A 13,058-nucleotide genomic window follows, 5' to 3' on the forward strand; every position below is an offset into this window, starting at 1 on the left:
TTAATCCCATACATAAAATACATGTACAAGGTGCCAATAAAGCACATCAAAACATATGCACTTTTATGATATATCAGGGTGTCAATTAAACTGTACACCATACAGAATAATTTGTATTACGTTGCTAATGGGGAGGCGGCATATTTTTTAATTCCATGAGGTGGCGCTAGTGTGAAGCAGGATCTCGAGCCATTGATACTAGCGAATGGATTCTAGCGAAAGGTCTACACCTTTACAGTGTGTCAGTTTCTGTTGTAACCTCATACTGTCTCTAATGTGACGTCATTATGATGAGCTGGGAAAAGAGCATTCGACATAAACGAAATGAACATCAAGGTCCTGCTGCCGGGTGTTTGACAGATCCCCATTACAATGGGGAGAGCTGTGAATTAAGGCTTACACATGTACAATTTCAGTGTACAAAGTTAAATTATTACCTATTTTATCATATCCCATTATCAGACTGTGACATTGCTACAATTATATATGTTTTTGGTATAGATTTTAATTATAATGATTTTATATGCTTTTTATCCACATTTATACTTCCTGCCATTTTTTTATTTTTTATTTGCAAGTTTCACCCTTTATAAGGTAATAAATATATTATTTAATTTTTTTACATACATGAATTTGTAAATGGAACATTTTTAAATCGTAGTATAGTTAAATGATTTGGGATTTGAACTGATGTTGATACATTGTACTTATTGTTCCACAGCCCTACAGGGTGCATGTGCCCGTATAGATAACCTTGTTTAGGCGGACATGGGCTGTTGCTTGGGGATCAAAATGCTTGTCCACCATATATATCGCAGTCATTCTATGAATTTGTATTCGAAATATTTCTCAATATTGGGATGCTCGAGTTGATTTGAGATTAATGAATTGATGGGGGAAATGAGATAGACAAGTGAGAAAAAGAAACTGTACATGTTAAATTTGAGGGTATTTTCTTGCACTGGGCATGTAATTTGTCATAAATGACATGATAATGGGGAAATGAATTCTGTTTATTTCCTCAATATAATTCCGACTTGCATACACATGTGCAAATGAACAGGAGGGTAAAATATAATCAAATTTAACCTGTATAGTTTTATTTTGCTTGTCACAATGTATGATATGTAGCTGTTGATCCAAAGCCTTGCAGGCTGTATGTATAAAGCTTGGTCAGCAGAGGATTTGATGGTGCTTGTGGAGTCTGATCAAAATGCTTTTTCCTCCATATTCTCACTGTTATTTATCTGTAGCCAAACGTACAACTTAATATCAAATAAGTTTGTATATGCTATTAATATCTATCTTTTGCAACATTGTTCCATTTTTATGAAACATTAAATATGTTGATACATGTATATGCCAAAGCCAAATGTTTCATTCTTCATGTAAATCTGTGTGATCATAAGTTTAATTTGACAAAGACCTATATGTAACAGCTTTGTGATATCAGCACTGCAGTGTATGCATGGCTTTATGTGACGTTCCATCCATCGTAAACATTGCGTGCACATTTTAATTACAGAATGATTACATATTTGTGATAATGTGGCATGTAGCTCTTCAGTCATGCAATGTTTTTGTCATCATTTGTGAGGTGACAAATTCTGAGAAGGAAGGTATGCTGTAATTTATTCATTACTGTTTATATTCGAGAAGGACCAAAGAGAGAAATAAAAATTTAAAATGAATCCGACGTGTGGCTAAAAAGTATGAATGAATACTTGTGACTTTCTTTTTCTTAGTTGAACACTGGTACATTTCACGCAGGATAGAAGAAACAATACAGAATGTAAGCAAGAAAGGCTTATAAGACTGTGTGGATGGGAAAAAATTGCTCGCTCTTGTGATTTGACAAATATGAAATAGGGACATGGTTCTGTGGCCAGTGTGGTTAGCCCTTATTCATTCTGGGGACCTGCACCATACATGTCAGGTGATGTTACTGTGCATGTCTGGGAAGAGCTTTGAAAATGCTCTTCTGAGGACCAGTTGGGCTGTTATCATGTGTTGATATGTACTGTACATTAATGTACTAACAAACTTGTACTGAATCAACTCAAACTCAAACTTAGTCGGTAACTGAAAGTTCTAACTGATCTGTATTTGAGGTTGAATACTCAACTAAAATAAAAAGTCTGGGTATTCAGCAGGACTGGACTATAGGTCTCCAGTTAAAGGAATATTAATTTTTGTTAGTTCCAGCACCTAAAGTCTCTCATTTGATGATCAGGGTGCTGGGAAGGAGTCTCAGTCGTTAGGATTGAAGGACTAATTCTTCTCAATATGCTGATAAAATCATGGGGGAATCAAAACGGATTTGGACTTTTTTTGGAGCATTTTTATATCTAATTATATTGTATAACTATTTTATTGACATATTGCAGCAGTTGCATGTGAATAATTTTTAAAAATTTACAACTCTAAGAGCTTACCACCAGGTTGTGACATTCTGGTGGTGCTTTCAGAATTGATAGTACACCTTAATTATTCGAATTTTGGGGACAGATGTTAGTAGTGTTGAAAGTAGAATATCCCTTTTCTTTACCAGTCTTTTGGAAGAGTAAAAGAGATGAGAATGTTGCTCATTAGATGGTCAAACCATGTGAGAAAACATGAACTCAATATTCCTGATGCAATTACATATACATTGGCTAAAATGAGCAGACCAGGTGTCTCAAAAATTAGAAGAAATAGGGTAAAGTATGTGACTGGGTTGGAGACTGGGTTACTCACATGATGGCAATGTTTCCTACAAGCCCATCAAATTTGGTCGACCCAACCATTCACATGCCTTGGGAGAATATATTGGTAAAGCAGTGTCCATTTGTACAAATCTATACATAGTACCACGTATGTTTTAGGTCCTTTTCCCATGGTATAGGTACTGGTAACATTGAAAATCACCTCAGAGCAGCTGAGCCCATATGGTCACTCAGAGCCTGAGCGTAGTTTAATTGTTTATAGGTGCTCTTTCTGATGGTAAATATTTGACCTTCCATTGTTCTTACTGGTGTACCGAATATTGTTACATTTTATGAATGTCACCAACATGGAGTAGTCTACTACACAGCACAGATGACAGTTAATTTCAGACTGGCCAAAATCTATCAAAAAAGCACATCAGTTGTGACGAGGTAAAGTTTCTTGCTGTAATTGAATTGTCAAGTTGTTCTGCATATAGCTACATGAAAGTGTACTGTTTGATTTTTGTCTTTCATACCAGTAGCCTATAATCAGTATTCTAATTCTGCACAAAAATGAAGTCATTGATTTTGAAATATTACACATACTACCTTGAAGCTCACGGTCTTCAAAAATTTTTAATATTTATCAGAAATCCTGGTACTGGACTTCTGGTATTATGTATACATCCATGTCTATTGTCTCCTTTATATAGCCTACCCTCACAATACAAATGTACATTGAGAAGTAACATTGAATTTGTGGGTTTAAGTTTACCAGTTCTTACCTGTAATGTATCACGTTATGGTCAGTAAGGACATGATTGTCAAAACCATGTCGACATACCCATGTAAATAGGCATTTGGTATATGGATGATGCCTTGCTCCTAAATAAACAGATTGTCATTACATGTGTATGTGGTACTCATGGCGGCATCTTATGTTCAGGACAAGAGGACTGCCGACATTTTCCTGTTACAAAACTTTGTTGATAATCTGTTGTTGAAGTACCATACCTGTAATATCTGCATTAATAATTATGGATAAACACATTCACAAGAAGATGCAAATCATAAAAACAAATAAACTGATGTACTTTTATGAATTTCAAATCCTGTTCTCAGCCAAAAAGCCTTTGTACGCATACTGTTGAATGCAATATTTAATAATAATAGTATGTTCACATACATGTACAAGATAGCATGAAAATAACACCTGTCTGATCATTGTGAGGTACTCTGCATTTCAAGCCCGAACACTGCCAATTAGATATACCAATACTGAAATGACTTACAGAGCAGACTAGCAGTTTGTGTCTCATGGGATGGGTTCAATCTATGGGTTTATTTTCCAATATTGAGCTGACTTTCTGAACATACCATCAGTTTGTGACTTGGAGAAAGTGTTCGTCGGTTTTATCTGTTCCAATATCATAATGACTTACAGAACACAAAAAGTGTGTCATACAGGGGGAATTTCATCCGTTTTTATTTCTACCCATACCAGCAGTGTATTTAATCCTTTAAGTCACAAAGGTCGCAAACACTAACTCAAGTCCACACGGAATGATAAAATTTGACAGGAAATTCAGCTTACTGGATTCAAAAGATTCCAGTAAATCATTAACCTATAATTTCATGGAATTTTTGACCACTGAATGACTCACTTATTGAATAATCATGTCACCCTTCTGTTACTATATGACTCACTTATTGAATAATCAACATTTCACCCTTCTGTTACTATATGAGTCACTTATTGAATAATCAACATTTCACCCTTCTGTTACTATGACTCACTTATTGAATAATCAACATTTCACCCTTCTGTTACTATATGACTCACTTATTGAATAATCAACATTTCAGAAATTAGTCAGTGCAAAATTTCATGAAATTACAGGCAATTTACTGAAACCCAAAATACTGTGTACAAATCGTTAATTATGTACCTAAATCTTTAATGATGTATCTCCCTATTTAAAAAGTGCACATTGATGATTGAATAAAGTCTTGTGGCTTCTACATACATCTTCATGCTTGTCTTTGTTAACATTTCAGTTTTCTCATGGCTATAGTAGAAGTGGTTTTTTTTTTTTTATGTATCCAATTGTTGCCAACTTGCTGGTAACTGGATTAACTTCAGACCTGTCCGTTTCCATGGCGACTAATTGACAAGAGTAAATCTCACATTTTTCTTGTTCAGTGACATTTTAAATGGTGGAGAAAACCTGTCAGGTTGAATTGCTAACAGAAATCTCGACCCACAGGGACAAAATTAGGCTTGTGGGTAGAACATGAGCTGAATAAGGCTTCTTGTTTTGTGTCAAGTGTTTTCGTACCCAGGCTTTCAACCGTTACATTCTACCTGGGACTGTACATACATAGTTACTGGTGTTACAGGTATTTGACCTGGTCTCAGTTATTCAAAGGGGTATTCCATGTTAAGGCAGACAATGAATACAAAGACAAAAGTTAATACCACAGTTCATATAATTTCGGACATTTTTTCCCTAAAAAACAAGGGTCCTAGTTATATCAGAAACTAGGTTTTTTATTGACAGGACTGCCTATTCTAATGGAATTCCAACAGATTTTTCACTTAAGATGGTTTTTGGGTGGAAGACCCCACCCCAAGTATTAAGGTGGAAAATTTTAAGAAGAAGAATCACACGCACCAGTCATTTCATTATTGACTGGTCAATACAATGAAGTTTGCTCTTCAAGGTGGTCAGAAGAAAAACCTGACTGGCCAATAAACAGTCGTCAACAATGCTGCATTCAAACTGGCCCAATCATCAAGCAAGACTTCCATGATTCAGGTCTCCGTGGCTAATGGGTTAGTACACCAGCACAGTGCAATGACCCAGGATCCTCTCACCACTTCGGTCGCCATGAGTTCATGTCCAGTTGGCACGACAGTTGATTCATGTCGTGATGGCTTCCTCACCGGTCATAGGTGGGAAGGTCTCACAGCAACCTGCGGATGGTCGTTGGTTTCCACAGCTCTGCTCGGTTCTCTCCCACCATAATTCTGGCCGCCTTCATATAAGTGAAATATTATTGAGTATAACGTAAAACACCAATCAAATAAATAAATAAAGCCACAATTTCCCGTGTGGTACATGTGCATTTACATTTACATCTCATCTAAGTGCCTTCGAGCTTATGCTTTCTTCAATATCAGTATTTTTTCCTGGAATACTTAATCCCCAGGATGACTACCTTTACTTTTAACATCAACATAAACAGTTAACATTCACTCTTATTAAAGACAAGATTTTCATATGGATGGAAGAAACACACAGGTCCAGACTTTTCATCTATATTCACCTGTTGTAGCTGATCTTGCAGGAGAGAAAACTTTTCATCCGCTGCAAGACAGGCATTTGTGTGACGGAGGGGAACCTGTGGTAATAAGGCACCCAATATCACGCTACACTGGAATACCCCAACAGATATACAAAAAATTAAAGGTAATGGACAGGTAAGTCACTAAAACAACTCTGAACCAGTCATTCTGTGATATTAAGGCAATCTACATCTTACCACACTGAAAGATGAGGTAAGTCTCAACACAACTCCTCTGAACAAGTCATTATGTTTCCTGTGGTACTAAGACAAGTTGAATAACAATAAAAAAATGAATGAATTCTTGTCCATGAAGCCAAAGTGCTGCCGCCACTGAGGTATCATGCCGAAGACACCAATCATGACACCCTCATCCAGTCACATTATACTGACAGCGGAACAACCAGTCCTCCTTTCTTGCTTTAACCGCTAAGTGCTAAGTAAGGCGACAACAACTACCATTTTAAAAGTCTTTGATATGACCAGACTCCCAACTTCAAGGTGGATGCTCTAACCATTAGGCCGCCGAAGCGGTCAATAAAAAATGAAAACAAAGACGAAATAACATTGCAATGAGACCATTTAATGATACCTGATCATGTCCCTTGTAAGCACTGGAGGGGAATGAGCACATATCCACCATACACATACGAAAATCCAAATGAAGATGAAGTGAAAAACTATTTACTTTCATAATCCCTTCAGCAGTAATGATAGCAACTGACAAATGAGGTGATACACAGATTGTGGTCCTTGAACAATTGTGATCTTGATAATAAATTCAAGAACTTCATTATATTTACAAAATAAAATGAGACAACTATCTAGAATGATTTGTTCTGCAATGAAATGAACTGCAATGTCTTCATACATGATGGAATCCAGTGATTCACTGTACCCTTGTAATAATCACTGAAAGGCATTCACAATCTCAACTAACATCTCAACATATGAAAGGAACACCCAAAATGCAACAACAATCTTAATGTGATGGCTTTCCACATCAAGACCCATCCACCTAAACTGGATACTTTCCCACGTTTGTGGTTAACAGATCTCAAAAGCTCCTTCAAATAATCAGATCTCAGCCCTCTTTTCATTTGTCATTTCTAACTTTCTTATCTGCTGTTTTCAAACTGATCCAAGTGTTCAGCTTACTGGCCCTCAGCTTGGCCCAGATCACATGATCTGTAAGAGCCAATATCTGTGCAGCTTGAATCCCAGCAGCTTCAGGGGAGATAACTGTTGTACACCCGAGACCTGGGAACAAAATCACAAATGTGAAACCTGTCATACAAGTGTGTCATGTGAACAGCATCAGATATGCTCAACGTATTCCCCGGAATTAAGTTATGCAGACAAGAGAAAACATATATGGGAAAATAGACAATGTCAATGTCAGCCAAAAGATAAAGTCTGTTTCATTCCAAAAATAAAATGTATCATTAAGTGAAGTCTTGGTTTTTGTCTACGTTCCTTAAAATAAAGCAATGTAATTTCAAACAACCAAATGTCCACAATAAATTAGGTGCACCTAATTATGAGAAGATATACCTGACGGTAGTCTCAAAGATGACCAGATGTCTTCGGCTCCCCAGTCTGCAGACACAGGTGGACAGTTGATGACCGGCCAGGTAGCGTTACCTGATAGCACTGGACCTAGGCCATTACTGCGACCAGCCACAGCCACAAACACTGTCGGAATTCCCTCCCCTGAAGAAAAAGAGGCGGCATACATGAAAAACAGGCAATTCATGGAAAGAGAAGAACAGATGAAAGTTCATTTTCCATACATAATGGAATTTTGAGATCAACAAATATCACCAAACTTGAAACAGGATTTCAAAATTGACATTTTTGTCTTCACACACAATAAACTACTGCAATACACCTTCATAACTGGCCAGAATTTCCATGGTCTCATCCGTGCCCTTGTGGGCAGAGGTCACCCGCAGTTCACACGGCACACCAAACTTGTGACAGGTGGCCTGGATTTTCTCACAGTGAGCTGTGTCAGAAGGAGAGCCCATAAGAACAACAACACGAGCGGACGGTTTGGGGTTCAATTCCTGCAAGAGAAAAGCATTTACATGCAAAACCTTTTCCTTAATAAGAATACATATACTAGTACACAGAACAAATGAATTTCAACATTTACATTTGCAAGATTGCCTCTAAGTAATGGATGACACTAGAAGGCAATTACAGTTCAAGTGGAACTGCTTTACTTAAAATCCAAGAAAACCATAAGTCTGGAAAGCCTGTACATTCATTTTTTATTTAAATAAAATGCTGTAATATGTATTGCAAAAATATCAAAATATTCTGAAGCTATATGTAATTTTATCTGATTGGTGTTTTATGCCGTACACATATCACTTACATGACCGTGGCCAGCATTATGGTGGGAGGATTGTTATATTAAAAGCTAACCTGTGTAAGAATGAACTCTGTCTCTGTAACTGATAGTGAGCTATCTCACCTTTAAATCATGAAATCATCCGCGAGTAAAAAATATGTGTACCAAAAGAGTACTTGAATATCTGTTAGCTGTCTTGTTCAAAAATATTTCAGTGAAAATCAACCATTCTAGAGTAAAAATATCAAAACATCCATATGTCACACAAAAACTGTTGTAAGCATTTACTGAACAACCTCAATATGCTGTTTCTAAGGGGATTCACACCTTCAATCTCTCAGCAACCCACTCAAAATTCCTCTTCACAGTCTCTAGTCCTTCAGCTGTGACCTCCTTGAGTTCTCTGTACACCTGCTTGTCCTTCATCAGTCGCCGGTCGCCAGCTGGCCACAGTCGCCATGAGTCACTGTCAATGATGTCAGCCACCATGATCTCACCTACACAAATGAATTTAAAACAATACAAAATGAGTTCAAAATAATGTTTATAATTGATATTATTTAACTGATATTATAATATTTAGGCTGGAAATGCCTGAACAAGCATCCAATTCACTGTCTGAAGACTTGGAACCGTGACTGGGAAATTCAAAGTCATCCATGCTGGTTCAAACCTATAAGGCAGTATACTTGATACTATATAGCCTGAATCCATCATGATATTGACATCTTTCAGGAATTACAAGGTTGAGAGATCGGTAGTTAGTTGCTATCTGGAAATTGGCGAGGGCATTATATCTATTGTTTTACTGGATTTAACTTCCTTTTATTGCATTCATCAAACACAATTTCAGTAAAATCATGTTTAAGCAGGTTCCAATGTTTGCAATTAGGTCAAGTACCTAAATCTAGACAATAATCTTTTAATGACTTACTTCACAGTCAATGAATATGTCCATTCCACTGGTTGAGAGCGGAATAGAGTAACAGTACCTTTATCTGGTGTAACTCCAAATTCAATTTTCATGTCGACTAACATGCAGTTCAGTGAGGCCCAGGCACGTTCCAGGATTTCAAACACTGTCATGGTCATCTTGCCCATGATGGCCACCTCGTCTGGACCAATGGTTATCCCCGCTGCCTTCAGTCCCGCAGACACCAACTGCTCATGTGACCACTGGGGGTCATGATTGGCATCGTCCTATAAATCACACACACCTAACTCACCATATCTGAACACATATATAACTAATATACAGTACTTATACGACAGCGGTCAGTATTAAGGTGGGAGGAAACCGGGCAGAGCCCGGCAGAAACCCACAGCCATCCCTAGGTTGCTGGCAGACCTTCCCACTTACAGTCGGAGAGGAAGCCAGCATGAGCTGGACTTGAACTCACAGCGACCGCATTGGTGAGAGGCTTCTGGGTCATTACGCTGCGCTAGTGCGCTAACCAACTGAGCCACGGAGGGCCCCCCCTGAATGCTGTTTAACGTCATATTTAAGAATTTTTTATTTCTACACTAAAGGTTTTGTGGGTGGAGCCATGGAGGTAACTTGAATACCTGGGTAAACCATTAGCCTTTGGCTAGCGCCCATACTAAGGACTTTAATCTGTACCTTGTAAAGCCTATGTTCAAGTTTATGGGCCTTGCGAGGCAAGCATAACCCCAGATAAACTATTTGTACCATAAACTAGCAAACTTTGACAGAGTTGCTATAGCAGCAGATGAGCCAATGAGACCTGGATTCAAACAGCTACTGATCATAAAAACTAAACTTTGATCGCCAGTATGAAGAAATGCTTTGCGTCCTGGGTTTGCTTATGAGCGAAGATTCGGGATTCATCCTTGACTCTTTACGATGCAAATTCTACTAGAAATGAATGCAAGGGGTTAAAGGTCTCCAGAATATCTGGAGATGTTGTATTCCGGTCACTTCACCGCCTTCAGTGTTTTGAGTTATGTTCTGTAAGTGAAATATTCTTGAATAATTTAATAAATAAATAAATAAATAAATAAATAATGAGTTATGCCATCTGTATAACAACCTTAAATCATGTTCCTTCCTTCTGCTATGTGTGCAAGTGATGCAAACATCCTCATTTGTATCCACAAACATTTACAAACAGAGAAAAAAGGTACCTTAAAAAAAGTTTCCAGTTTAGGTGGGCAGAACCTATAGCCTTCTTTAACACCGGGGTTTCGCCTCAGGAACGAGCCTGTAGCTACTCTCCTGGTCACCCACTCTATTGGAATCATTTCACATTTGTACGCCAGAAACTCTTTCTCTGAATGCTTCTCAATGAAATGGGTGCGTACACCTACAATGATTAAAATATCATACAAAGATTAATGAACATTGCACTGTTATACCTTTTCCACTGATGTTTATATTCTCCAGGCATCCAGGCCCCGGGATCACGAAGCGATTTAAAACTTTAAACAAATCGCTTTAAACTTTTTATTTCTTACATAACAAGGTCAAAATACTGCTTGACAACGTAAATTCTTTGTAAGGTATTGCAAAGCAAATTTGAAGTTTAATAACTGAAATTTTGACTTAATTCTCAGATCCCTTTGTGATTCCAGGGCCTTAAGTATTTCAGTTCACAGGGCAGAAAAAATTGTCACAAAGCAGAAAACATTCAAACCTATGCTGGATTTGAGCCACTGACATCACCAGCCAGGGACGCATTGATTTCTGTCAATCTGACCTTTTCCTTCACTGCAATGGCAACAGTCCAATAATTTGTTGACATCACAAAAAAGTTTTTCGTTTAATACCCATTAATGCTATGTATTATTTCAGACGAAACATTTGTGGGGCTAAACTAACTCCTTATGTTTTCTGAAAATCTCAATATGTCTTCCTACATTAAAAGTTTGCAGCCACTTGTAAACTGGCATTACATTTACTATAGGTCACAAAAGGCCTTCAAAGATGAGGCATGTTCTCACACTCTCAACCCTTTAATAGCAATCATGAAACAAGATCTAGGTGTGCTAATATCAGATACACCTGGTAATCAAGAGTATGGGGAGTGAAAATTTCAGCGTGCAAGTCACATTCCTTGTCTTCTGCAAGGGGTTTGAAAGTCAAACACCTGTTGAATAATTATATACCTCAGAAACAATGAGCTTGACAAATACTGTGGCTAATATGAATTGCAGTCACATACCTGCATCATTAAGCAGTTTGAAGACAGCCGCAGCTGTGGTGGTGGAAATGGCAGCTTTGCCCACCAGTTCATGTTGTCTGGCACCGTCACCTGCAGATATCCTGTCCTTAGAATGTAAGAGTACTCTCTCTGGGCTGTCAGGCAAGTTGTACACAATCTTAGTTTTGCCCTCAATCAAAATATCTCCCAGATTTAATTCTGTTCAAAATCAAAACAAAGCCAGATAGTTAGAGTAATGGTTTGGAGAAGTGGCAACACAATAAACATTTTGGGGATGGGGGGGGGGAGAGGATTTATTTTGCAGGTGTTTAAGTGTGTGCTGAACCTATATCTAATCAAAACTGTCAAGCTTAAATTTATTACGACCCTATAGCTTAGCCCAGTTAATAAACTGTCCTACTATATATTTCACACACACTCTTAAATTTACATTTTAATTCAAGTTTTTTTCCTTACACAATTTTCTGTAAAATACTTTGTGTCTTCATTTGTTTTAGATGACTTAAACATCACAGCACAATTTTTTGCTCTTGTATCTCTTATTTCATGTGTATTTATATATGCTTGGGGTTTAACGTTGTACTTAACAATTTTTCAGTCATATGACGAAGAGCCATAAGGTGTGTGTACATATACTTTGTCTTTTTGTGACAGGGCAAGTTCATGCCGCCAAAGTGCTGCCGCCACTGAAGTATCATGCCAAAGACACCAGACATGACACCCCACCTAATCACATTATACTGACACTAAGCTAACCAGTCGTGTTTCCTTGCTCTAGCCTTTCAAGAGTTGGACGCCAAGCAGAAAGTACCATTTTTAAAGTCTTTGGTTACACCGGACCCCGGTTTGAAACAAAGGTCTCTAACCATTAGGACACCAAGACGGTCTTATTTCATGTGTACACGTATGCAGGCACCATTTAATGATTTAGTTTAGACAAGATCAAACAAGAGGCTGCAGCATTTTGTTTATAGGCATGCAGGGTAACAGATTATAAGCTAGGTCTTTCAGCACTTGACACCCATAAAAGAGGGACAGAATCCCCAGCGTTACAAATTCCAACGAACAAAAAAAAAAACAAACAAATATACTGTAGTTTAATGGACAAAACAGATCATGTGTATGCGTGAGGAGTTTAGCGAATCTTTTCCACGTCAATCTCGTTTGCTAACCCTTAGGCATGGTGTGGTGTCAAATATGTTGATGTTGTTGTGCACGTGGGGTAACCCGCCTTCTTGTCACGGCTGGCTGTGTCGCCTCTCAAGTACAAATGAGCAGCGCCCCTGCAGATATACAAAAACAACATGGCTTAAACTTTATCTGCTAAAAAAACACTGGTTATTAATTGGGACAAAAGAAATTCTAAGGCAACGAGGATATACGGATAATCCCATGCACTTACCAAAGTTTGGCTGCCAACCACCTAATCTGAATTTCAACTGTGAACTCGATGACCACGAGGTTGACCTGGATGAAAATGAG

General features: G+C 37.9%; 1 protein-coding gene across 1 annotated transcript; it reads right to left on the reverse strand.

Moving 5' to 3' along the window:
• Positions 1-6,500: 6,500 nt before the first annotated feature.
• On the reverse strand, positions 6,501-13,039 carry LOC135473085 (bifunctional phosphoribosylaminoimidazole carboxylase/phosphoribosylaminoimidazole succinocarboxamide synthetase-like). The gene is made up of 9 exons (XM_064752895.1): positions 12,979-13,039; positions 12,749-12,859; positions 11,577-11,774; positions 10,540-10,718; positions 9,387-9,594; positions 8,722-8,891; positions 7,927-8,104; positions 7,590-7,748; positions 6,501-7,295 (listed from the first exon to the last, which is right to left on the reverse strand). The coding sequence occupies exons 2-9, from the start codon at positions 12,756-12,758 to the stop codon at positions 7,132-7,134; spliced, it is 1,266 nt and encodes a 421-aa protein (XP_064608965.1). The 5' UTR covers positions 12,759-12,859; positions 12,979-13,039; the 3' UTR covers positions 6,501-7,131.
• Positions 13,040-13,058: the final 19 nt, after the last annotated feature.

The sequence above is a fragment of the Liolophura sinensis genome, chromosome 8 (assembly GCF_032854445.1).
Source record: "Liolophura sinensis isolate JHLJ2023 chromosome 8, CUHK_Ljap_v2, whole genome shotgun sequence".
Taxonomy (NCBI): Eukaryota; Metazoa; Mollusca; class Polyplacophora; order Chitonida; family Chitonidae; genus Liolophura; species Liolophura sinensis.